At 46.6% G+C, this 27,636-nt stretch overlaps 1 protein-coding gene across 2 annotated transcripts; it reads left to right on the top strand.

The window, feature by feature from the left end:
* The first annotated feature begins 1,920 nt into the window (after positions 1 to 1,920).
* MTMR9 (myotubularin related protein 9) lies at positions 1,921 to 26,395 on the top strand. Of its 2 annotated transcripts, XR_013222002.1 has the most exons (11): positions 1,921 to 2,335; positions 4,501 to 4,609; positions 4,944 to 5,069; positions 8,512 to 8,685; positions 13,756 to 13,973; positions 16,705 to 16,866; positions 17,735 to 17,876; positions 18,429 to 18,649; positions 18,871 to 19,022; positions 22,261 to 23,198; positions 26,267 to 26,395. XR_013222002.1 is itself a non-coding variant. In XM_077291712.1 (10 exons), the coding sequence occupies exons 1-10, from the start codon at positions 2,154 to 2,156 to the stop codon at positions 22,422 to 22,424; spliced, it is 1,650 nt and encodes a 549-aa protein (XP_077147827.1). In that variant the 5' UTR covers positions 1,921 to 2,153; the 3' UTR covers positions 22,425 to 23,308. The 2 variants fall into 2 exon arrangements, 1 of the variants encoding a protein (XP_077147827.1); XM_077291712.1 differs by lacking the exon at positions 26,267 to 26,395 and having other exon boundaries at positions 22,261 to 23,308.
* Positions 26,396 to 27,636: the final 1,241 nt, after the last annotated feature.

Genomic DNA, 27,636 nt, shown 5'->3' with positions numbered 1-27,636 from the left:
GTGAGGTCTTATATAGACAGGTGTGCGTCTTTCCAAATCAAGTCCTATCAGTTTAATTAAACACAGCTGGACTCCAATGAAGGAGTAGAACCATCTCAAGGAGGATCACAAGGAAATGGACAGCATGGGACTTCAATATGAGTGTCTGAGCAAAGGGGCTGAAGACTTATGACCATGTGATATTTCAGTTTTTCTTTAATAAATTAGCAATAATGTCTACATTTCTGTTTTTTCAGTCAAGAAGGGGTGCGGAGTGTACATTAATGAGAAAAAAATGAACTGTTTTGAATTTACCAAATCGCTGCAACAGTGAAAAATTTAAAGGGGTCTGAATACTTTCCGTACCCACTGTATGTTCACCCTCCATGTAATAATGTCCCACGTCCTGGCCCTTTTCTGTAAAGATATCCCCCATCCTGGTCTCCTTCTGTAATAATGACCCCCATAATGGCCCTCAACCTGTAATAATGTCCCTCATCATGGGCGCCTTCCTGGTACAAAGTTCCCTGTCAGAGGCCCAGGACAGGGGACATTATACCAGGAAGGGAGGGGGGGACATTATACCAAGAAGGGGCTCAAAACGGTGGACATTATAACAATAACAGAAAGAGGCCCACTGTAATAATGTCCCCGATCCTGGCCCCATCCTATATTAATGTACGCCATCCTGGTATAATGTCCACCATCATGGGTCCCTTCCTGGTATAATGTCCCGCATACTGGGCCCCTTCCTGGTATATTTTTTGCTCTGCTTTGTTTTCCGACACATTTAAAAAAAACTAATTATTTTTCTTTCCTTTCTCCGCTCCCACTTCTGTAGCCAGCAGCTGATTTCAGCATGCCAGCCATGGGCGGCACCACTGCCATGCCGCTTGTGGTGGGCACGCAGACTTCAGCTGCCGGACTCTGATTGGCCGGCAGGGAGTATTGCAGTGCAGGGAGCCGGCGGGTCCAGTAAACCAAGTGACGCATCAATCACTGGAATCAGGGTCTCTTTTCCTACATTATGCTTCTCCCAGATGAGATAGAAAAACCCTGTTCACAGATTGCTTTGAAGTTTCCTGAGGGAAGGGCTAAAAAATAAAGTGAAAATTAATTAATAAATGTTTTTAAAGCATCCTTTTTTAAATATAAAAGCTTATATGACCTTCTTTTTCCCAATTCAGAAGAAATAAAAAAAATGTATTATAGTTCAGATTATGAAACTATCAAATTAATAAGCCCAAATGGTAAATTGTGTAAAAAAAAAAATAAATTAAAAAAAATCGGAACACAAAGATGACCTCTTTGGTCACTGTCCCCGCCACTCCGAAAAAGTGAAAAATGTAACAAAATCGATCCGATTGTCAAATGTCCCCCAAAATGATATCAATAAAAATTACAACTAAACGAGCAAAAAAAAAAAAAGTTACTGGTCTCGGAAAGTGGCGACCCAAATTTACACATTTCTGAATTTTTTAACCAATAAATTGATTAAAAAAACTATAGAAAATTGATATTGCCATAATTGTACTGAGCTGAGGGATCGTGTTGTCAGCTGCTTTTTATCGCACAAAGAATATCATAAAAAAAAGTGGGATTTTTTTTTTCACCTTTCTTGGAATTTTTTCGGTATATTATTTCGTAAAATAAATGGTGTCAATTAAAACCACAACTCGTTCCGCAAAAAATGAGCCCTCGTATGGCTATGGGGACGAAAAAATATAAAAGTTATGGCTGGGCCGGCGCTTGGAAGGAAAAAATGAAAATGAACCCCCCCCCCAAAAAAAAGTAGCCCGGTCATGAAGGGGTTAAAAATCCAAGTGTGACCTGTAACTTACATGAGCAGTCACCACAGTCATCTGCTATCTACACTTCCCACTAACCAGCGCCACCTGCTGGCAGCAGAAAATAAATAAGGAACTTGATAGTGTGTCCACCATACGCATGCGCAATCTGGCTTCTTACGCTTCGCTGTGATGTCCATGCGCACGCGCAGTGCAGCGTGATACAATGTAGCCACTGGTGAGAAGTGTGCGCAGGCGCAGTTAGGGCGGGGAAGGAGAGAGAGGAGGAGACAGTGACAGCGGCTGTGGCTGTGGCTGTGGCCTGGTGGTGCCCCCGGGGATGAACACTATTGCCCGAGTGTAGGGAGGAGCCGCTCTGCCCTCAGCATGGAGTTCGCTGAGCTGATCAAGACGCCCAGGGTGGACAAGGTGCTGCTTCACAGACCCTTCCACCCGACAGTGGGCGGCACCCTGTGTCTGACGGGTCACCACCTGATCCTGAGCTCCAGGCAGGACAACAGTGAGGAGCTGTGGCTGCTGCACTCCAACATCGACTCCATAGAGAAAAGGTCCAGGCATTATTATCTGTCATCTGTGTCCGTCCTTCCTTCTTTCCGTCCGTCCTTCTTTCTTTCCGTTTGTCCTTCCTTCTTTCTTTCCGTCCATTCTTCCGTCTGTCCGTCTTTCTGTCTGTCCGTCTTTCTGTCTGTCCGTCTTTCTGTCTGTCCGTCTTTCTGTCTGTCCGTCTTTCTGTCTGTCCGTCTTTCTGTCTGTCCTTCCTTTCTGTCTGTCCTTCCTTTCTTTCCGTCCGTCCTTCCTTTCTTTCCGTCCGTCCGTCCTTTCTTTCCGTCCGTCCTTTCTTTCCGTCCGTCCGTCCTTTCTTTCCGTCCATCCGTCCGTCCGTCCTTTCTTTCCGTCCGTCCTTCCTTTCTTTCCGTCTGTCCTTCCTTTCTTTCCGTCCGTCCTTCCTTTCTTTCCGTCCGTCCTTCCTTTCTGTCCGTCCGTCCTTCCTTTCTGTCCGTCCGTCCTTCCTTTCTGTCCGTCCGTCCTTCCTTTCTGTCCGTCCGTCCTTCCTTTCTTTCCGTCCTTCCTTCCTTTCTTTCTTTCCGTCCTTCCTTCCTTCCTTTCTTTCCGTCCTTCCTTCCTTTCTTTCCGTCCGTCCGTCCTTCCTTTCTTTCCGTCCGTCCTTCCTTTCTTTCCGTCCGTCCTTTCTTTCCGTCCGTCCTTCCTTTCTTTCCGTCCGTCCTTCCTTTCTTTCCGTCCGTCCTTTCTTTCTTTCCGTCCGTCCTTTCTTTCTTTCCGTCCGTCCTTTCTTTCTTTCCGTCCGTCCTTTCTTTCTTTCCGTCCGTCCTTTCTTTCTTTCCGTCCGTCCTTTCTTTCTTTCCGTCCGTCCTTTCTTTCCGTCCGTCCTTTCTTTCCGTCCGTCCTTTCTTTCCGTCCGTCCTTTCTTTCCGTCCGTCCTTTCTTTCCGTCCGTCCTTTCTTTCCGTCCGTCCTTTCTTTCCGTCCGTCCTTTCTTTCCGTCCGTCCTTTCTTTCCGTCCGTCCTTTCTTTCCGTCCGTCCTTTCTTTCCGTCCGTCCTTTCTGTCCGTCCGTCCTTTCTGTCCGTCCGTCCTTTCTGTCCGTCCGTCCTTTCTGTCCGTCCGTCCTTTCTGTCTTTCCGTCCTTTCTTTCCGTCCTTTCTTTCCGTCCTTTCTTTCCGTCCTTTCTTTCCGTCCTTTCTTTCCGTCCTTTCTTTCCGTCCTTTCTTTCCGTCCTTTCTTTCCGTCCTTTCTTTCCGTCCTTTCTTTCCGTCCTTTCTTTCCGTCCTTTCTTTCCGTCCTTTCTTTCCGTCCTTTCTTTCCGTCCTTTCTTTCCGTCCTTTCTTTCCGTCCTTTCTTTCCGTCCTTTCTTTCCGTCCTTTCTTTCCGTCCTTTCTTTCCGTCCTTTCTGTCCGTCCTTTCTGTCCGTCCTTTCTGTCCGTCCTTTCTGTCCGTCCTTTCTTTCTTTCCGTCCGTCCTTCCTTTCTTTCTTTCCGTCCGTCCTTCCTTTCTTTCCGTCCGTCCTTCCGTCTTTCTTTACGTCCGTCCTTCCGTCTTTCTTTACGTCCGTCTTTCTGTCCGTCCGTCCATCTTTCTTTATATCTGTATGTCCTTCTTTCTTTACGCCTATCTGTCCACCTTTCTGTCTGTCTGTATGTCCTTATTTCTGTCCGTCCTTCTTTCTTTACACCTACGTGTCCTTCTTTCTTTACGCCTATCTGTCCGCCTTTCTGTCCGTCTTTCTTTCTTCCTGTCGGTCCGTCTGTCTATCCATTGTTCCATCCTGTCCAGTCTATAGTACATACATCTTATATATTTGGCTACAAGGGCAGAGAACCTGCAGCCGTATCTTCCAGATATTCAGCCATAAGGGGGGTCCCGAGCACCTCACTCCGCACCACCACGTCCATGTACCCTCATGGGACCTATATACACCCCCTCCCCCGGTATAAGGCTATGTGTGCGCCCTGTTAGTGGCTCATCACCCACTGCTGAGATACGTTTGGTTGTCTTAGTAGGAAGCTCTGGTTTCCTAATGAATCCTGTCTGTGGCTGCTCTCCAGGGCTGGAATATGGTCAGGTCGTACATACATCCATGTTGGACATCTGGGGCTGGTGCTCCATACTTTATCCACTACCACTCCCATCATTCTGGATCCACTGATATGGTGTCTGGTATAGTAAAGCTGATTGTTTGTTTTTTTCCGTTTTCAGGTTTATCGGGTCTTCTGGAACCATAACTATAAAATGTAAGGACCTGCGTATAATCCAGCTGGAGATCACGGGCATGGACGAGAGCCTGAACGTCGCCAGCTCCATAGAGGTGAGTCCGCCATCCTCCCTCACTATTGCGTCAATCATCGTTTTAATGGGTGATAACTAGTGATAAGTGAAGGTGCTCGGTTAAGGTGTTATCTGAGCATGCTCGGGTGCTGACCAGGTATCTTCGGCGTGCTCGAATAGTATGTTGGAGTCCACGCGGCTGCATTATCAGCCACAGCGCATGCAAGGATGACCTGTTTGTTAGTGTCCCTGCATGTGTTGCATCTGTCAGTCTCGAGACCTGCAGCCGCGGGAAATCGAACCCACTATTTGAGCACGCCGAAGATACTTGGTTAGCACCAGCACATGCTCGCCTCTCGCTCCTCTCTCCTCAGGCCTTATCCACGCTGGACTCCATCACGCTGATGTACCCTTTCTTCTACCGTCCGATGTTCGAGGTGACCGAGGACGGCTGGAGCTCCTTCCGTCCTGAACAGGAGTTCGAGCTCCTCACTGTAGAGGTGAGCCTTCTCCTCTCTCCTCCATTTATCCTGTATGTGTGGCTCGTGTTTGTTACATTGTATCAGCCTGGAATCTTCATGTTTAGACTGGATGCAATGGGACGAACCCTCCGCTGTGAGAAGTATTAGGTCTGTACGGGGTCTACAGCTTCTGGGAATCAATGATTTGTTCCAATTCAGATACATTGAAGATGGTGAGACTTGGAAAATTCATTAACTTCCTAATTTAACTTTTCGAAGATGCAACAATTAAAGGGATATTTCCCTGGTTGTGATTTGCCACCAGTACAAGATGGTTCTGTTTCTGACACCAGGGACCCCGTCGGTCAGATATTAGCAGCTTCCAGGTTATGTACAGTGTATGGAGCCAGAACAGCACAGCGCCGTACACCGTGTAGTGGCTGCGATCGGGTACTGCAGCTCAGCTTCTATTGAAGTCAATAGGAGCTGAGCTGCGGTGCCTGAGAACGGCCACTGCCCAGTGTACAGAGGTGCAATGTTCTGGCTCCTACATCTGGTCTCCAGGAGCTGAGCCCGTTCCATACACGTCAGGTTCCGCTGTGTTATACAGCCAGCACTTGCCTCTAACTTCAGCGATTGGAACAATTTAACCACTTAAATGCCACTGTCAATCCCTGACAGCGGCACATTCTGGCCCCCGTAGCTTTGGTCCTAAGTGATCAAAGGGTGCCAATAGCTTACAATGGTAGTTGGGGCTTACTTGAATTTGTCACGTACCCACGTCTCAGCACGTGACTTGGGGTTGTGCCTGCAAGGGTTAATCTATCTCCTCTCACTCAGTCCAGCATTCAACCTCTGTCCTATGCTGTAATGGGAGCATAAATCACACCCCGACACAGTCCACACACCCGCTCATACACGCTGCCACCACTCACCGAACACACGGGCGATGAGTCCCGGAAATATTACTTCTACTATATGCCAATTATAAGGATCACACACTTTAAGGCTATGGATTCTTTTAGAGCATACAAGGTTCAAACTTATAAAGTTTTAAGCTTTAATAGAAAAGGTACAGTGCTTACAATAAAAAGGGTATAAAAATATGGGAATAAAAAGTTACATACAAATATGCAAAAACAGTGATAAAATAAAGGGATAAACTTACAGAAATATCGAACTTTGCATTCTGGTATTCTGCCTCCTGAGGGAGGGAAAATATGGAATGGCTCACATCAGCTTTCCAGGCTGCCCCCATATGCGAACATCTTTCTTTGTGTGTAGGCCTAATTTAGAGAGTCAACCTGGAGGTTAAATTTCTAGACCAGCCTCTCATGTTAATATTATAATTGCTGGTTTGTGACTGGACCATGTCCACTCCACCAATGAGTATATTATTTTCTCTGAAACGCTTTGTGTAGCTTTTCTCATAGATAGATAGTGTCAGGCTGTAATTGGCATTTCTCTTCAAAAGAGCCAGAAGGTGTGAAATGTTTCCACTTTCTGGTTCTTAGCAAGACCCCCTGGAGAGATTGGAGACAGGAGACTGCCTTCTCAGGATAACATATGCTGTGACCCCTGTGAGAACTGCAGTTTCAGGACAGATATACATATACATATTTCACTACACTTGTCCCCTTTGCTGCCATCTTGGTACTCCCATGAAGCTGGGCTTCATAGCACATCATCATTTCCTTTTCTATGGGGGATCTCTTTTGGAGGTTGTTCCAAACATCTTGGAGACCTGACCCCAGATCTCCTGTGTATGAGGCTTGTGCGGATCCTTCTGTCTCTGCGATGTCATCCCAGACTGACTGGATGATGTGAGGTCAGGGCTCTGCGGGACATTAAATGTAGACATCGAATTTCCCAGTAAATACATGGCAATAGGTTAATTGGAATTTTGCTTGATCAGCTCGTTACTAGTCACAATTCTTCCAATAAGGCGACTTCTCTGAATAGTAGATGGGTGTAGCTGGTCCCATTGGTTGATGCCAGTCCTGAACTGATCAAATATTAATGAGAAAATCTGCCACACTCGGGTAGTTGAAAATTATGCAAAAAGTATTATTTCTTTATTCATGCGTACAGACATCAACAGGTGCTTTATGACATATATAGTTTGAGGACAATAAGGTTAACGTTTCGACCAGGGGCGGTCTTGTCAAAACCTCACTTGTATTAAGGGAAAAAAATAGAGGAAAGAGGACATGGAGGAGTAAGTCCAACGAGGGCAGTCCTAATAGGAGTGTGGAGAAGCCATGTCCGCCTTGTAGGTGATGTGGAGTCCTGAACTGATGGCACTGCTGGACACCTGCTGATTTAGAAGGGAGGTAACATGATGTGTCTGTCATCTGCTGCACTAAGTTTACTTAACCAACCTCTGCGTCTATGATCCTCCACTTTCTTGATGTCCTCAATGCTGAGACATCCCGGCAGATACTTATCCATCAGTGAAGAGCAAGGAGTCCTGGAGGTGATCCGTCCCCACGGAGCCCAGACCTCACATCATCCCGTCTGTCTGGGATCATATGAAGAGACAGAAGGATCCGCACAAGTCTCATACACAGGAGATCTGGGGTCAGGTCTCCAAGATGTTTGGAAAAACCTCCGGCTGAGTGACGAGAAGAAGTGATGAAGGGGGGTTCTGGTATCTCTTGTGCTACACTCAGGAGATTATAGGCATATAGGAAATGATGGAAGGAAACGGAAAACTGCAGTGGTCGGCGATATACAAGCTGATACCACATGAGCGACAGTCCTGACTATAGGACCTTGCAGTCTGTATGGTATAAAGGGACCTACAAAGAATAAATAGCCACTCCGAACATATCATTTACTATAATTCAATTTATTCAGGAAAAAAACTTTAAATTACATAAATACAGAGGAAAATGGCGAAAAAGATATCATGTGGGTATGAAATGCATAGTCAAAAACTACTCCATCTTAAATAGTGTCCGTGGAATAGACGATCTATGAGTGGAGTGATTAGTAAATCTGTCTAGTTTTTTTTTTTTTTTTTTGTCCACTATTTTCTATATGATTCTCCCATTTTTAATATCTCTTTTTCAATGTTATGAATAAATTGAATTGTAGTTAAAAAAAAAAAAAAAAAAAAAATTCTGAGTGGCTATTTATTCTTTGTAGGTTCCTTTTTAATAGATCTAGTGTTTTTTCGGTGTGGTATAAAGTGAGCGGATTACACCCCTGTCTGTATATTGGCGCTTACAGTTGTTTTACAGTGGGGTTATATTATAGGGAACACTTGGCATCCAGGACCCCGGGGAAGATGAGACGTTAGATATTAACCAAAAAACAGATACAACTGAGAAATTCCTAGAGCCTAACCAATGTGATGGAGGCGGACCTCCCCTTTATTAATGGTGGGATGTCCTGTGTGTGTAGGACCCCCGAGGGCGGCTTCTGTGACTTTACCGTGTTTCTTTCCCTTCTCTCTCATGTCACATTCATCCGTCAGACTGAAGATTGGAGACTGAGTGAAGTGAACCAAGACTATTCCGTCTGTCCGTCCTACCCCTCCGTTGTCATTGTACCGAAGTCCATTGACGATGAGTCTCTTCGAAAGGTGGCGGCGTTCCGTCAGGGCGGGAGATTCCCAGTGCTGAGCTATTATCACAGGAAGAATGGGATGGTGAGTACACCAGTCTGTATTACCCCTACTGTACTGATCCTGAGTTACCTCCTGTATTATACCCCAGAGCTGCACTCACTATTCTGCTGGTGCAGTCACTGTGTACATACATTACTGATCCTGAGTTACCTCCTGTATTATACCCCAGAGCTGCACTCACTATTCTGCTGGTGCAGTCACTGTGTACATACATTACATTACTGATCCTGAGTTACATCCTGTATTATACTCCAGAGCTGCACTCACTATTCTGCTGGTGGAGTCACTGTGTACATACATTACATTACTGATCCTGAGTTACATCCTGTATTATACCCCAGAGCTGCACTCACTATTCTGCTGGTGGAGTCACTGTGTACATACATTACTGATCCTGAGTTACATCCTGTATTATACCCCAGAGCTGCACTCACTATTCTGCTGGTGCAGTCACTGTGTACATACATTACATTACTGATCCTGAGTTACATCCTGTATTATACCCCAGAGCTGCACTCACTATTCTGCTGGTGGAGTCACTGTGTACATATATTATATTACTGATCCTGAGTTACATCCTGTATTATACCCCAGAGCTGCACTCACTATTCTGCTGGTGGAGTCACAGTGTACATACATTACTGATCCTGAGTTACATCCTGTATTATACCCCAGAGCTGCACTCACTATTCTGCTGGTGCAGTCACTGTGTACATACATTATATTACTGATCCTGAGTTACATCCTGTATTATACCCCAGAGCTGCACTCACTATTCTGCTGGTGCAGTCACTGTGTACATACATTACTGATCCTGAGTTACATCCTGTATTATACCCCAGAGCTGCACTCACTATTCTGCTGGTGGAGTCACTGTGTACATATATTATATTACTGATCCTGAGTTACATCCTGTATTATACCCCAGAGCTGCACTCACTATTCTGCTGGTGCAGTCACTGTGTACATACATTACTGATCCTGAGTTATATCCTGTATTATACCCCAGAGCTGCACTCACTATTCTGCTGGTGCAGTCACTGTGTACATAGATTACATTACTGATCCTGAGTTACATCCTGTATTATACTCCAGAGCTGCACTCACTATTCTGGTGCAGTCACTGTGTACATACATTACATTACTGATCCTGAGTTATATCCAGTATTATACTCCAGAGCTGCACTCACTATTCTGCTGGTGCAGTCACTGTGTACATACATTACATTACTGATCCTGAGTTACATCCTGTATTATACCCCAGAGCTGCACTCACTATTCTGCTGGTGCAGTCACTGTGTACATACATTACTGATCCTGAGTTACCTCCTGTATTATACCCCAGAGCTGCACTCACTATTCTGCTGGTGCAGTCACTGTACATACATTACATTACTGATCCTGAGTTACCTCCTGTATTATACCCCAGAGCTGCGCTCACTATTGTGCTGGTGCAGTCATTGTGTACATACATTACATTACTGATCCTGAGTTACCTCCTGTATTATACCCCAGAGCTGCACTCACTATTCTGGTGCAGTCACTGTGTACATACATTACATTACTGATCCTGAGTTACCTCCTGTATTATACCCCAGAGCTGCACTCACTATTCTGCTGGTGCAGTCACTGTGTACATACATTACTGATCCTGAGTTATATCCTGTATTATACCCCAGAGCTGCACTCACTATTCTGCTGGTGCAGTCACTGTGTACATACATTACATTACTGATCCTGAGTTACATTCTGTATTATACTCCAGAGCTGCACTCACTATTCTGCTGGTGCAGTCACTGTGTACATACATTACTGATCCTGAGTTACATCCTGTATTATACTCCAGAGCTGCACTCACTATTCTGCTGGTGCAGTCACTGTGTACATACATTACATTACTGATCCTGAGTTACCTCCTGTATTATACCCCAGAGCTGCACTCACTATTCTGCTGGTGCAGTCACTGTGTACATACATTACATTACTGATCCTGAGCTACATCCTGTATTATACTCCAGAGCTGCACTCACTATTCTGCTGGTGGGGTCATTATCCGTTCTCCAGGAGACAGGGGTCTCTGTTATCTGTGGGGGGCTCCTGTACATATAATGTGCCCATATTCTGACATTATGAGCAGATTTTTTCAAGTGTCAGTCATGCATCAAGCACCTGTCAATCAGTGACATCTTGTACTTGTGCTGCCCAATGAGAAGACCCAAGAGAACGAGTCTCCTCATCAGTTCGTCAGGATGAGGGTTACGTAGTGGAAGGAGCAGGGTTCCCATCAGCACAGAGCATTTCCGGAGAGGAGAGTGCTGATCTTTTGGGCGCTGTCAGGTTATTAAATTACATAGCAGATGATGCAGGGTCCCCAGCAGAACAGAGTATTTTAGCAGAGTAGTGCACAGATCTTGTGAGCAGTCACTGCAGCACAAAGTATTTCAGCAGAGGAGTATTTTGGTTTTGTGGAGGTATTGACTTACGCTGGTGAGTACTAGGAACGTATGACTTGATGCCTGGAATGTTTCTCCTGCAGCCCAGAGTATTTCAGCACAGGGGGGTGGGGGGTCAATGATATGTGAGGAGTGGGCTGCATGTGACAGGATCCTCCAGCAGCACAGAGTATTTCAGCACAGGGGGGTGGGGGGTCAATGATATGTGAGGAGTGGGCTGCATGTGACAGGATCCTCCAGCAGCACAGAGTATTTCAGCACAGGGGGTGGGGGGTCAATGATATGTGAGGAGTGGGCTGCATGTGACAGGATCCTCCAGCAGCACAGAGTATTTCAGCACAGGGGGTGGGGGTCAATGATATGTGAGGAGTGGGCTGCATGTGACAGGGTCCTCCAGCAGCACAGAGTATTTCAGCACAGGGGGGTGGGGGGTCAATGATATGTGAGGAGTGGGCTGCCTGTGACAGGATCCTCCAGCAGCACAGAGTATTTTAGCACAGGGGGGTAAGGGGGTCAATGATATGTGAGGAGTGGGCTGCATGTGGCAGGGTCCTCCAGCAGCACAGAGTATTTCAGCACAGGGGGGTGGGGGGTCAATGATATGTGAGGAGTGGGCTGCATGTGGCAGGGTCCTCCAGCAGCACAGAGTATTTCAGCACAGGGGGGTGGGGGGTCAATGATATGTGAGGAGTGGGCTGCATGTGACAGGGTCCTCCAGCAGCACAGAGTATTTCAGCACAGGGGGGTGGGGCGTCAATGATATGTGAGGAGTGGGCTGCATGTGACAGGGTCCTCCAGCAGCACAGAGTATTTCAGCACAGGGGGGTGGGGCGTCAATGATATGTGAGGAGTGGGCTGCATGTGACAGGATCCTCCAGCAGCACAGAGCATTTCAGCACAGGGGGGTGGGGCGTCAATGATATGTGAGGAGTGGGCTGCATGTGACAGGATCCTCCAGCAGCACAGAGCATTTCAGGAGAGGAGTGTCAGTCACAGTCTTGGAATTACAAGGAGCAGGTACTAAGCAGCACAGAGTATTTCAGGAGAAGGTCATCTGTCATGTGATGGTGATGATCATGCTGAGAATGGGGCTGCAGGTAACCGGAGCAGCGTCATGATACGAATAGTGGCAGAATTTGGGTCTTCCAGCAGCACAGAGGATTTCAGGATAAGTGTGTGCTGATTGTGTAGGTCAGTGACCTGTCCCCTTGTGTGTCAGGAGGGGGCAGAGTCCTGGAATGGGGGGCTGATCCTCTGCTGGCACACGTCCCCGGCTGTGTATGTGGGGCTCCCCGACACGTGCAGGTAAATATGTGACCCCCGCCCTGACAAGTGCTGCCGTCCCCTCCCCCGCGGGGGTTGTCAGCCGGGCTCATTGTGAGTGCACTGATTGTGGAGTGAACTGTCCCCGCCACAGATCAGATCATCCATCACTGCTCCCGCCCGCACCGCCCCGTCGGCTCTGCTGCACGGCGGCCATTTTCTGCTGTCTCCCTCACCAGATAATGGCCGACCGCTCCATGCGGCCGAGACGAAATCTTTTCTTGGTGGATTGAGAATTTTACATTTCTTTTACTAATTTATTGGAAAATGTTACCTCTTCCTGGTAATTTTTGGGGCGACAGCCATCTGCTCCCACGCCCCTCTGCTGTCCTGGGAATAGAGATCCCTAAAAACCAGGCAGAACGGTGCTTCTACTCCTGTCACATCCAGAGCTGCATTTCTCACCCCTCTGGTGCTATAGCAGGCGTGATGCGTGGAGAATAATGCAGCACCGTTAACCCCTTCCTGCTGTGGCCAATTTAGATTTTTGTGATGGGAAGAAATTTTCACGTGGGATCAAATGGTAAAAAATAGGAGTTCAGTTGGGTTTGTTTTGCAACCTTAATTGAGCAGTAAAAGTGACCGGGCGACTTTAGTTTTTTTTTTTTTTTAGTTCAGTACGAGCCATGAGAACCTGTTGCAAAGGGGGATGTGGGGTGACAGCTTTTGAAAGTGACAGACCCCCAATTTGTTAAACAGAATCCGTCAGCAGGGTTTTTGTAATCTGACAGTGATGTATCACTTATATGGCTGCTTGATATAGTTTTCTCTGCTGCAGATCTAGCAGTGCTCAGAATGTTGAGCTGTGTATAACCCCGCCCACACCACTGATTGGCAGCTTTCAGCCTAGTGTATACAGAGAGCTGCCAATCAGTGCTGGGGGCATGGTTGGACCATGAGGCAGGAGACAACTAGTCCTGCAGTGATAATCTCTTGATGATAAAACACTGATTCTATCAAAACTACAGCAAGTAGCATAGTAAGTGATAAATTGCTGGAATCGGGGTCTTTGTTTTTCCATTATGCTGCTCTCATATTAGGTGGCAAAAATCTGTTGGCAGATTCCCTTTAACTGCCCATGTCCCAATTAACAGCGGCATCTAAGAGGTTCATCTTTAGAGACTGGAGCTGGCTCTGATCGCAGCAGTTGCTCTCGGGTGACTGCTGTGCTTAGTATGTGCACATTTCACCGTACATACGCGGTGCGTTAATGCAGCTTTGGATGTGATTGGAGTAGTGTCCCAGTAGGTGACTTCCAGACAGGGTGCTCGGATTGTAAGCTCTGCCGGTCAGGGTTCTGTGTCCTGTGTTGCAGGTGATGATGCGCAGCAGTCAGCCGCTCACCAGCACCAATGGCCGACGCTGTAAGGAGGACGAGAAGCTCATCAACGCCACGTTACGACCCGGGAAACGAGGATACATCATAGATACCCGCTCGCTGAACGTGGCCCAGCAGGCCAGGGCCAGGGGGGGCGGCTTTGAGCAGGAGGCCTACTACCCGCAGTGGAGGAGGATCCACAAGGCCATCGAACGGTAACGGGATGGGATCTGCTGCCGGAGTAATAACACATTATAGGACCACCAGTGAGGGTACACACTCACACATATGTGACACAGAGGAGTTGTCATGGGGGCACTCATCACAATGAAGAATACTGTCATCAGCTAGAACGGCTGATAACAGGGAACAACAAACTGAAACATTACATTTTGACCCTTTAAGATCCAAACCTTTTTTTTTTTTTTACTTCTACAGAGAACCACAACTTTATTATTTTTCCTTCCACATCGACATTAGAGGTCTTGGGGAGATATGGGCGTCTTAAGGTTGGTTAATAGTCTTCATTTAACAAAAAAAAGAACAAAAAACCCCTCTCGTTTTGTGTCTGCAGCTCCGATGCAGATTAAGGAGACCTATTAAATAGTTGAACGTTAAAACTGTCTTTGTTGTCCGTAGCAACCAATCATAGATCAGCGTCTATAGATTTCAAATTTGAAAAATGACAGCTGCATGGTTATTAGTTGCTATGGGCAACAACGACCGTTTGTTTTCAAAACAGTTCCATGAATCTATCTACGTGCGTTTCCATAGTGACCGGAATCTTATGTTCGGCCTGTAATCCGTAACACGCCGCCATTCAAAGACCTTTGAATTGCCGTTACGCAGCCATGATGGTGACTGTTCTTGGGGATGTACATGTTGAAAAAAAAAAAAAGAAAGATAAAATATTATAAATTATAATATATATAATTTGATTTTTTTTTTTCTTTACTTGCGTTTGAGCCAGAGATTTGCATGAAAAGATTGGGGTGCATACACAATAATACCCTTGTGTTTAAAAGGGTGAAAATTATGCATACACCGTAATTTGTGACCTTTTAATTTTTCTCTTGTCACTCGCCACATTTTTCCTTAAAAGTGGGCGGAGCTTAGCAAAACCAGGCGTGGCCATGCGCAGCTCAATCATGTGAGTCGCAGATTGTGATTTTTAAGCTTCCTCCTAGTATCACATAACAAATACACTGAAATTGCTATTTTTTTTTCTTTGCCCCTGAATGAAAAAAAATAAAAAATAAATATACTGTATATATAAAAAAAAATTAAATATCCCCACTACAAACTGTCTAATAAAAGTGCAATCCTTGTTGTATGATGTTTGATCAGTACGAACCCCCTCAACCTCCAAAAACATGTTCTAATTAAATTGAAATGATTGGGGTGCCTCTTTTTCGGGGGACTTTCCTCGATGAGCTGCATTGTTGGCGTGGACGGGTTTCTCTTGGTCTGTCTGATATGGACGTCCATTCAGCTGTTTTGACCTTGGTTTTTCCTATCTAAAATTGCCAGGATCAACTAAAGAGGGAGCTGTTTCTCACCCAGTAAAGGGAGTTTTCACTGATTAATACATTGCCTTTTAAAGAGGACCTTTCACTGGAAGGAGTATTTCCTCCTGGTGGCGCTGGTGCCCCTCCGCTGATTCTGGAACAGTTTTTCTTATTCTTCTGTGCACTTCCTTTCCAGTGTTATACCCCATAGAAATAAAAATGTAAGAATTCCCTGCAACTAAATGGGTGTGTCCAACAGGACCTCTCTAGGGGTGTGGCTTTATTTTAATTGGCCAGCATCAGAGAAGAAAAGGCGGACTCCCACACTATGGTGGTCACCCAGTTGGCTGAAGGGAAAATTTACAACACTTTTATTAGGGGCATAACTTTGGAACGGAGGGGCGCAGAAAAGAAAGAAAAACTGTTCCAGAATCGGTGGAGCTTCGGTAATTGGAAAATGACATGACAGCCCACCCGACATTCTTCGACCCCCCCCCCACCCCACTACTCAGTGTCAGGGTGAGTTATTATAACAACTGGGGGCCTGCTGTAGGGGGCTACATGCTGTGCTCCAAATGAGACTGCAATTTACACAATATACTATACTGTGATGCTGTAGTATGTTTAGGAGGAAAAAGACGTACTTTACCTGGTATGGCTGCGTACATAAAAATCAGATCTATTAAAATATAAAATGAATTTTCTCCATCGATAAACAACGTAAAGAGGGGGAAAAAAAAAATATATATTTTTTTTTTGTCACCACACCTACCTGATTAAAAAAAAATAAAATAAAAATACAATAAATGATCAAAATGTCAGGGGTGCTCCACAATTGTGTTAATGAAAATATCAGCTCGCCATACAAAAAAAAACAAGACCTCACACAATTGCATTGACGGAAAAGGTATAAATTACGGGTTTCGGAAAATGGCGACACAAATTTTATTCCTTTTTTATTTTATTTACAAACATCTGGCTCTTTTTTTCACCACTTAAATGTAAAAAAAAAAATGGTATTGCTGTAATAGTACTGACCTGGAGGAGAATCGTGTTACCAGGTCATTTTTACCATACAATGAGCGCCATAAAAACAAAAATCAATGGCGGCGTTTCATATTTTTCACCATTTGGAATTCTTTTCCCGCTACTCAGTGCATTATATGGTAAAGTGAATGGCGCCATTAAAACAACTCGTCACGTAAAAAAAACAAGCCCTGCTATTGCTGTGTGGATGGAAAAATAAAAAAAGGAGAAGTAGTAGTAGACGGGGGATGGGGAGAAACTAAAACGGAAAAATAAAAAATTGCCCGGTCCTGAAGGAGTTAAAGCAATAATAAATATTTGCCTCCAGACTGGAAATGGGGACCTGGATCCACACTGATCTTGCCAAAAAAAAAATAAGTATTTTTTTTTTTTTTTTCCCCTGGACTTGTAGGTTTAACATTCTGCAGGAGAGTCTGATAAAACTGGTGGAGGCCTGTAACGATCAGTCCCACAACATGGACCGCTGGCTCAGCAAACTGGAGGCCTCCAACTGGCTGAGCCACATCAAGGAGATCCTGACCACCGCCTGCCTCGCAGCCCAGTGCATCGACCGGTGAGCACCGTGCAGGATCCACGCCCGGCGGACTGTCCCATCACATAAGTGTCACCGGTAGAGAAGAGCGAATGTGCTCGGAGTTGGTCGCCCAATCTGACACATTAGTTCCCTATTTGTGCCGGATTTATGTTTGATCAGTTCCGAACATTTTCGGTAATTTCCACTCCCATTGATTGTTGCAAAAGCAATATTCACCGCCGATCAAAATCGGAACCACATTTTTTAAAATTCGCTCATCTCTACTCACCATAGAGAGTAAGCAATGGAAGAGTCATCAACGTAAAGGCGTTCCGATGGCTGCGAAAATGTAATCCCTGTGCGATAAAATCGTTCACGCTTCAGGTTGACAAATCTCTGCTTGCTGTCAGTCTTATAGCCGGTATAGAGAGGAGAAGTCTCACTGCTGAGTTGTAGTCATGGTGGGACGTTCCTTGTACCCCCATATTGTATTTGCACTGTGTGCATAAGGATTGAAAGGGTTGTCCACTTTCCTGAAAATGGCCCCAAATCTGTAAAATGTCTAAAATACATCCTGGACCCAGCACCGGCTCCTCGCCCGTCACCGGTCAAGCCAATCGTGGAGCTCAGCAGCTGTATCGAGGTTGATGGCACGCGTGGGTGTCATGATACAAATGTAGCAAATGGTCAGCTGTGAGAAGTATTAGGTCTTTATGGATGTGTGCAAGAATCGTCCCCAGCAAGCAGAGATTTTGAAAATGGCGAGGAACTGAAAGTTGCAGAGTTTAGGCGAAGGGACACTGATGGCATTTTACTCGTTGACAAGAAGGGGGCGGTAGAGAGTCCATTCTATGCCGAGAGTGGTAGCATGCACTATAAGGGGTTAATGCGTATGCTTCTCACATAGGGAGGGGGCGTCCGTCTTGGTGCACGGATCGGAGGGCATGGACTCCACGTTACAAGTGACCTCGCTGGCGCAAATCATTCTGGAGCCCAAGTGCAGAAGCATCCGGGGGTTTGAGGCTCTGGTGGAAAAGGAGTGGCTACAAGTGAGTACAAGGCAAAAAAAAAAAGTTACAAAGTCTTACAAAAATATAAAAGTTTGACTAATAATAATAATAATAATAAAAATTGACTTTGGCTTTGTGTATAAACGTCCAGTGTACTCCATACTCGTACGGAGAATCCTGTTACAATGGACGCAGTAAAAACAAAAACCCAAACTCTTGCGTTTTAAACTTTTTGGAAATTTTGCAAAACTTTCTGAGCAATTTGGAATTCCAGCAAAATTACATTTTGCAACTTTTCCGACAACTTTTTTGAATTGTGGAGGGAGCTGGGACAGGAGATGACCAAGCCGGACCGCCAAATAATCATCATTTACACCACAAAGGTATCTCTATGGCTGTGTGCAGAGCAGCAGAGGATCTGGCGCTTTGTGTCAGGTCTCTATTAAGGTATTTTACAGAGTTTAGAACCTGTTCAGACTATTGGTAGGAGGCTGTTTAGTTGCTGGAAACCTTCCCTCACCCCCTGCTCCCCGATTCCTGCAGCATTGGGGATGTCTGGCCGGCACATGCTGATATCTGTCCTGTTCCCAGGCCGGTCATTCATTTCAGCACCGCTGTGCTCAGTCCGCCTACTCCAACAGCAAGCAGAGGTGGGAGGCCCCGACGTTCCTGCTGTTCCTGGACTGCGTCTGGCAGATCCTGCGCCAGTTCCCCTGCTCCTTTGAGTTTAATGAACGGTTCCTGGTCACGCTGTTCGAGCACGCCTACGCCTCTCAGTTCGGCACCTTCCTGGGCAACAATGACTTTGAGAGGTTAGTGTGGCCCCAGCCTGTGGGTACAGGGGGCTCCACCCTGCTAGAGGGTCCCTGGTTGGTGGTCGTTGGGCTCAGACGCTTTTCTGGCCATAACCTCCCATTATTTGTAGCCGCCATATAGCATAGACCGTGCGGTAGGAAAGTGAGCGGCTCCAATATGGCCGTCCCCTGGGGGAATAGATGGGGTGAACGTGTCACTGGCTGTATCATCTCTGCAGGAATAAGCTGAAGCTGAGGCAGAAGACGCTGTCCCTCTGGTCCTGGGTGAACCAACCCGACGAGCTCCACAGATTCACCAACCCTTTATATGAAGCCAATGGACTGGTGATCTGGCCCTCCGTGGCCCCCCAGAGTCTGCTGCTGTGGGAAGGCGAGTCTGTCATCTGTTCCTGTACTCTGCTTATATGGCCATAATGTACAGCTCTCTAATATCTACTGTCCGCTCTCCATCCTCCATATACCGTCATCTACTGTCCGCTCTCCATCCTCCATATACCGTCATCTACTGTCCGCTCTCCATCCTCCATATACCGTCATCCACTGTCCGCTCTCCATCCTCCATATACCGTCATCTACTGTCCGCTCTCCATCCTCCATATACCGTCATCTACTGTCCGCTCTCCATCCTCTATATACCGTCATCTACTGTCCACTCTCCATCCTCCATATACCGTCATCTACTGTCCGCTCTCCATCCTCCATATACTGTCATCCACTGTCCGCTCTCCATCCTCCATATACCGCCATCTACTGTCCGCTCTCCATCCTCCATATACCGTCATCCACTGTCCGCTCTCCATCCTCCATATACCGTCATCTACTGTCCGCTCTCCATCCTCCATATACCGTCATCTACTGTCCGCTCACCATCCTCCATATACCGTCATCTACTGTCCGCTCTCCATCCTCCATATACCGTCATCCACTGTCCGCTCTCCATCCTTCATATACCGTCATCTACTGTCCACTCTATCCTCCATATACCGTCATCTACTGTCCGCTCTCCATCCTCCATATACCATCATCTACTGTCCGCTCTCCATCCTCCATATACCGTCATCCGCTGTCCGCTCTCCATCCTCCATATACCGCCATCTACTGTCCGCTCTCCATCCTCCATATACCGTCATCTACTGTCCACTCTCCATCCTCTATATACCGTCATCCACTGTCCGCTCTCCATCCTCCATATACCGTCATCCACTGTCCGCTCTCCATCCTCTATATACCGTCATCCACTGTCCGCTCTCCATCCTCCATATACCGTCATCCACTGTCCGCTCTCCATCCTCCATATACCGTCATCCACTGTCCGCTCTCCATCCTCCATATACCGTCATCCACTGTCCGCTCTCCATCCTCCATATACCGTCATCCACTGTCCGCTCTCCATCCTCCATATACCCGCTATATAATGTCCGCTCTCCATATACCGCCATCTACTGTCCGCTCTCCATCCTCCATATACCGCCATCTACTGTCAGCTCTCCATCCTCCATATACCGTCATCTACTGTCCGCTCTCCATCCTCCATATACCGTCATCTACTGTCCGCTCTCCATCCTCTATATACCGTCATCTACTGTCCACTCTCCATCCTCCATATACCGTCATCTACTGTCCGCTCTCCATCCTCCATATACTGTCATCCACTGTCCGCTCTCCATCCTCCATATACCGCCATCTACTGTCCGCTCTCCATCCTCCATATACCGTCATCTACTGTCCGCTCTCCATCCTCCATATACCGTCATCTACTGTCCGCTCTCCATCCTCCATATACCGTCATCTACTGTCCGCTCTCCATCCTCCATATACCGTCATCCACTGTCCGCTCTCCATCCTTCATATACCGTCATCTACTGTCCACTCTATCCTCCATATACCGTCATCTACTGTCCGCTCTCCATCCTCCATATACCATCATCTACTGTCCGCTCTCCATCCTCCATATACTGTCATCCACTGTCCGCTCTCCATCCTCCATATACCGCCATCTACTGTCCGCTCTCCATCCTCCATATACCGTCATCCACTGTCCGCTCTCCATCCTCCATATACCGTCATCCACTGTCCGCTCTCCATCCTTCATATACCGTCATCTACTGTCCACTCTATCCTCCATATACCATCATCTACTGTCCGCTCTCCATCCTCCATATACTGTCATCCACTGTCCGCTCTCCATCCTCCATATACCGCCATCTACTGTCCGCTCTCCATCCTCCATATACCGTCATCCACTGTCCGCTCTCCATCCTCCATATACCGTCATCCACTGTCCGCTCTCCATCCTTCATATACCGTCATCTACTGTCCACTCTATCCTCCATATACCATCATCTACTGTCCGCTCTCCATCCTCCATATACTGTCATCCACTGTCCGCTCTCCATCCTCCATATACCGTCATCTACTGTCCGCTCTCCATCCTCCATATACTGTCATCTACTGTCCGCTCTCCATCCTCCATATACCGTCATCTACTGTCCGCTCTCCATCCTCCATATACCGTCATCTACTGTCCGCTCTCATCCTCCATATACTGTCATCCACTGTCCGCTCTCATCCTCCATATACTGTCATCCACTGTCCGCTCTCCATCCTCCATATACCGTCATCTACTGTCCGCTCTCCATCCTCTATATACCGTCATCCACTGTCCGCTCTCCATCCTCCATATACCGTCATCCACTGTCCGCTCTCCATCCTCCATATACCGTCATCCACTGTCCGCTCTCCATCCTCCATATACCCGCTATATAATATCCGCTCTCCATATACCGCCATCTACTGTCCGCTCTCCATCCTCCATATACCGCCATCTACTGTCAGCTCTCCATCCTCCATATACCGTCATCCACTGTCCGCTCTCCATCCTCCATATACCGTCATCCACTGTCCGCTCTCCATCCTCCATATACCGTCATCCACTGTCCGCTCTCCATCCTCCATATACCGTCATCCACTGTCCGCTCTCCATCCTCCATATACCGCCATCTACTGTCCGCTCTCCATCCTCCATATACCGCCATCTACTGTCCGCTCTCCATCCTCCATATACCGCCATCTACTGTCCGCTCTCCATCCTCCATATACCGCTATATACTGTCCGCTCTCCATCCTCCATATACCGCCATCTACTGTCCGCTCTCCATCCTCCATATACCATCATCTACTGTCCGCTCTCCATCCTCCATATACCGCCATCTACTGTCCGCCCTCCATCCTCCATATACCGCTATATACTGTCCGCTCTCCATCCTCCATATACCGTCATCCACTGTCCGCTCTCCATCCTCCATATACCGCCATCTACTCTCCGCTCTCCATCCTCCATATACCGTCATCTACTGTCCGCTCTACATCCTCCATATACCGTCATCTACTGTCCGCTCTACATCCTCCATATACCCGCTATATACTGTCCGCTCTCCATCCTCCATATACCGCCATCTACTGTCCGCTCTCCATCCTCCATATACCGCCATCTACTGTCCGCTCTCCATCCTCCATATACCGTCATCCACTGTCCGCTCTCCATATACCGCCATCCACTGTCCTCTCCCCATTCTTCATACATTTTGACGCTTTGCTCTAATCCTCAGGGGTCTTCCTGCGCTGGAACAGGTCTTCTAAGTACCTGGCGGACGCCTACGAGGAGATGATCCACATCATCGAATACAACAAGGACTTACAGGTCCGAGTCAATGCATTAAGGCGGCAGCTGGCCGAGCTGGAGACAGAAGATGGGATGCTAGAGACCCCGTAATGTGAACATTCCCCTCCCCCCACAACTGTGCATCGTTCACCTCCCCCGCCCCGGGCTGGGCTACATGTTTACACTATCTGTCGTGCATGCACTACAATTTTCTCTGGTGCAATCCGTATATAACTCTTGTGACAGGGGACCAAGGAGCGTGCAACATGGGAGCCAAACTTAACCCTTCATGGGGACTGCTGGGCTAAGCAGCCTGTGTTATGGCTAGTGCCTGGCATTGTTGGGTGGTATGGGACCGCTGCGGCCATACCAGACCCTCCTGCATGTATTAGGATCTGTACTCTAAAGGGATCACAAGGCTTCCTGCAAATTTCTGCAACATTCTGATATACTTTCCTATTCTCAAAATCTCTGCTTGCTGTCAGTTAGTGGATGCATTTACATATCATGGAGGAAAATGCTCCCTGGCTGCAGCGTGGCACTAGGCCTGGTGTATCATAGCTGCAGCCCTGCATTGGTGTCATGGCTGCAGATGTAAATGAGATTGCTTCCGTTCACTGACAACAATCAGCGCTGCAGATCCTCAAGTCTTCAGCCGTAAGATGTAAAAAGCTGTTTCCGTTCACTGACAGCAATTACAGATCTTGTTAAGGTATTGATTGAAGAAGCAGAGCGTTAAACTTTTTACTTGTGTGGCAGTGCATCCACCACCAGGTGGCGCCATGGGATCACTCAATCACTTTTAGTCGCTGCCCCGTGTGAATTTTTGCACTAAAGTTTGAGCTCCTCCGCTCGCTGGTTCTCGTTTTTTTTCTGTACGTGTAAGTGTGAAGTGTACGGTGGTCTGCACACAGGAAGCGACTGTACTGTACCCTTTAAGCGGTCGGCTCCTACGGCGAGTGATAGAAATTATTAAAAGACGACTACATTCCTGATTGGATGTGTTTTTTTCTTTAGGTGTAGCTCACGGGTAGTACAGGAAGGGGGCGCTGCGGAGTATGTCCGCCGTGCGTGTGCTGTGAATGTTAGCCAGCAATTCAACAAAACCCAGCACTCAACTTTGCGGTGAGAAGCTGAAAAGAATTTATTGATCCCAATGCGTGATAAAGACGTTTCGGTCCCTACACGGGGCCTTCATCAGTAACTGAAAAAATGCATACAGACATCTACAATGTCACAGACCATCATAAATAATAAAATAAAATAGAAACAAAAAAAACATAGGGAAAAAACGAAAAACAAAAGTATATACAAGCGAATACCACAGAAAATATTCATAGTGGCTAATTTACAGACAAGGGTGAATTCACTATGGGAAGCTGTCACTAATCATGGCATAATGCAACACATTTAGTCATTGTTAGAAACATACCGTACAGAGGGATATGTGGTAAGGAAAACGGCTATGGAAGCCTGTGAGGAAAAAATAATGGTGGTATTTGAACGCCTGTAAGTGAGGCAGGATCGTGAGAAAGCGATGGTGTAGTCTTACCAGTAGCATAGATGTAGTTATGGAACGAGGGTTTCCACTTAAGGTAGGGACAAAGCCTATATATAGAAGTATATTGGCAGGGGTTAGAGCATAGCGCACATAGATGCACATATATACAAAGGGGCAGTGCGTGCTGGCACTAACATGGCATGTGTGGAAGCCGGGTAATGCGTACCTGTGTCCTGTGGTGCCGCGGTATCCACCGCTGTGGAGAGGACACGAGGAAGTGGACTTATTTATGCCAAGTAGTGTGTGGGATCCAGCCGGAGTGCCGTTCCGGTTTCATGACGCGGGCCGGACTGCACTGCGCATGTGCGGAAGTGACATGTGCATGGGGATGTCACTCATTGCGTTCCAACGCCGAGAGATCTATGCGTTCCACACATAGTGACGCGGGCCGGACTGCACTGCGCATGTGCGGAAGTGACGCGAGTATAGAGATGTCACTCAATGCGTTCCACCGCCGAGAGTTCTATGCGTTCCACTCATAGAGAGTGATGGGGCTCTATCAGTACTGAATTGGGAGCGTGTAACGGGCATGTGTACGCTGTGAGAATTATAATAACGGAAAGAATAGCTATTTGGTGGATATAATGGGGTTACCTGACTATGGAAGTGGGTTATGACACAAGAAACAAGAAAACTGGAAGATGTGAAGGAAAAAACAGGATTAGGTACACAATGACCAGGTGCACTTATCAGATAGGGAGGTGATGCAGACCGGTTCATATTAGACCCATAGGTGAGGTGAAGAGATGCTAAACATGCAGGTTTCTATTCAGTGCTCAGCGGTGTCCGTGGGTCAATAAAGGCGACTCTGGAGGGATAAAGGAAAAGTATTAGTATATGAGCAGACAAGCATTCTAAATCATTCATAAAAATGCCATCAGGTCATAGTCCTTATTTAGACCCTTGGGAGAGAGAGTTTCCAATGTATGGATCCAAAATGCTTCCCGTTTTTTTAATAAAGAAACCCTGTCGCCACCTCTCCTAGGAGGTGGAACTGAATCAATAACTTGGTACCTAAGCTGTGATACCGAGTGCCCATGGGACTGAAAATGGTTAGGGATTGGTAATAGCAGATTATTGCACCGGATTGTGGACTTATGCTTAGAGATCCTGTTTCTGATGGGCTGAGTAGTTTCACCGATGTAAAGGAGACCGCATGGGCATTTTATCATATACACTACGAAGGAGGAATCGCACGTGAAAAAATCATTGATGTGGAAGACTCTACCAGACCTGGGGTGACGGAAAGTATTGCCTCTTTGGATATTGTTACACTGGGCACAGTGTAAACAGGGAAATGTACCCGTTTTAGGTTTAGCTAAGAAGCGTTGTCTTTGAGGGATGCTTGGGCCAATGTCGGCCCTAACTAGATTGTCCCTAAGATTTGGCGGTCTCTTGAAACAGGGTAAAAAGGGTTCCCTGAATTCCGGCACATTGGGATAAGCAGTGGCTAACAAGTGCCAGTGTTTTCTAATGGACTTATGTAGTATATATGAAGCAGGGTGGTAAAGATGGACAAACGGAATACGTTTGTCCGTATTTCTGACAGGAGTGGTGGGTGGGGGGTCCCTTGATTGTTCTTAGACATCGGGAGGGTAACCCCTCTTTTCAAATTTATTGGTCATATCCTGGAGACGTTTATTTCTCAGGGGGCCATCTGGAATGATGCGTGTAACTCTATGAAACTGGGATCTAGGGATAGAGCATTTGACTGGAGGGGGGTGGAAACTGTGAAAATGAAGTATACTATTCCTATCCGTTGGTTTAATATAGAGGTCGGTGGATAGTAAGCCCTCACAGTCTTTGAGGACCATAGTGTCCAAAAAATTGATGGCGTGGTAGTCATAATTCATAGTGAATTTGATCCCTGGCCAGGCATCGTTGAGAAATGCAAAAAACTCCTGTAAGGACTCCAATGAGCCCCCCCAAATGCAAAATATATCATCAATATAACATTTCCCGAGGGAAACGTTATTGATGTATAGGGAATGTTGGTAAATGATAGAAGATTCAAACTCAGACATGTAGGTATTAGCATAAGGGGGCGCTACATTGGAGCCCATGGCGGTCCCACGGGTCTGCAGGAAAAAGGTACTCTGAAATAGAAAAAAATTGTTATACAACACAGTTGTCAGAAGGTCCACACAAAGATTGATTTGATCGATGTCAAAGCCGGACTTGGTAAGTGAATGATGAACTGAGTTGATACCATTGATGTGTGGGATGGAAGTATAGAGGTCTTTGACATTGAAAGTGACCAGTAGGGTATCGATCGGAACTTGTTTGACTTGGGATCACTCAATCACTGTTAGTCGCTGCCCCGTGTGAAGTTTTGCACTAAAGTTTGAGCTTGTCCGCTCACTGGTTCTCATTTTTTTTCTGTATGTGTAAGTGTGAAGTGTACGGTGGTCCGCACACAGGAAGCGACTGTACTGTACCCTTTAAGCGGTCGGCTCCTACGGCGAGTGATTCTCCTGTGTAAAGTGAGATAGAACTTATTAAAAGACGACTACATTCCTGATTGGATGTGTTTTTTTCTTTAGGTGTAGCTGACGGGTAGTACAGGAAGAGGGCGCTGCCGAGTATGGCCGGCGTGCGTGTGCTGTGAATGTTAGCCAGCAGACACGGAGCCGCTGTCACATGGCAGGATGCAGTCGGCGTTTTCTGAGAAACTGCTGCGTCAGCGCTGACACCTCCGGATCTGCTGTGCGGTAATGTTTATGGGCCATGCAAAGTGCAGACGGCATGCAAAAAAAAACCCAGGAAAGACCGGTAGCGAACACATGAATATGGCCAGCTTAAAGGGATTGTCAATAGGATAGGGGATCACTTATTTTCACTGTATAAACCCCTTTAAGGCCAGTTTCACACATCCGAGTACACACTGCCAGGTCTCCAGAAAAAACTGAAGTCCCATAAATCAATGAACATGAACCTGGAACCCGAGAGAGGAATTGGTGAAATCTATTAGATGATACAAATCCAGAATCTGAGGATGTTTCCGTCCAGACCCTTCATCAGTATAGGGATAGGGAAGAACTGCATGAACCGTAGCGGAGGAGCGAGCGATCCGGATCCACCGCAGTGATCGGTAACGAGGTCACATTCTGATTTTTCAGTTTTCTGGGGATTTTATTTTTTTATTGCTAACGGGAATTTAGAATCTTGAGTAATGTTTCTTCATCATTTTGCAATCGACTTGGCATCACAACAATTAATTCTCGTCAGCGTCCTCCAGTTCTATAAGGTCAGGATGTGGCAAGACTTCCTAATATTTGGTTTCCAAAATCTAGATAGTGACGCAGCATAATGTGATTTTCCTGAAAACCCCCCCACACATACAATATATGGAGAAAAGTATGTACCTCCTGGAGCTTCCATGACCCCCCCTTCTACACCCATAGACATTAATATGGGGTCGCTCCTCAGATATAACGGCTCCCACTCTACAAGATTTCAGGGGTGTCTGTGGGAATTTTTGCCCTTTCATCCCGAAGAGCATTTGTGAGGTCAGACCCTGATGTTGGGAGAAGTGGGTTGGGGGTCCGGGCTCACAATCTCCATTATTGGAGTCTGATGGAGCTGAGGTTAGGGCTTTGTGCAGCTGGCCATGTTCTCTCCTCTCCATGTCTGTATGGACCTTGTGCACTGGACACAGTCATGGGGAACAGAAAAGGGTGAACGCCAAACTGTTCTCACAAAGCTGAAGCTACAATTGTCGATAACGTCTTGTGCTCAAGATTAAGATTTCCCAACATTAAA

Source organism: Ranitomeya variabilis, chromosome 2 (assembly GCF_051348905.1).
Source record: "Ranitomeya variabilis isolate aRanVar5 chromosome 2, aRanVar5.hap1, whole genome shotgun sequence".
Classification (NCBI taxonomy): Eukaryota; Metazoa; Chordata; class Amphibia; order Anura; family Dendrobatidae; genus Ranitomeya; species Ranitomeya variabilis.
Note: the sequence above shows the minus strand (reverse complement) of the source record. Positions and strands in the feature narration are given on the sequence as shown.

Excerpts from the sequence above, each read along its gene's own strand:
- MTMR9 (XM_077291712.1), top strand. The coding sequence starts at position 2,154 with ATGGAGTTCGCTGAGCTGATCAAGACGCCCAGGGTGGACAAGGTGCTG. Across the intron at positions 5,070-8,511 it reads TCGAGCTCCTCACTGTAGAG|ACTGAAGATTGGAGACTGAG; the intron begins GTGAGCCTTCTC and ends TTCATCCGTCAG. Across the intron at positions 19,023-22,260 it reads GAGTCTGCTGCTGTGGGAAG|GGGTCTTCCTGCGCTGGAAC; the intron begins GCGAGTCTGTCA and ends TCTAATCCTCAG.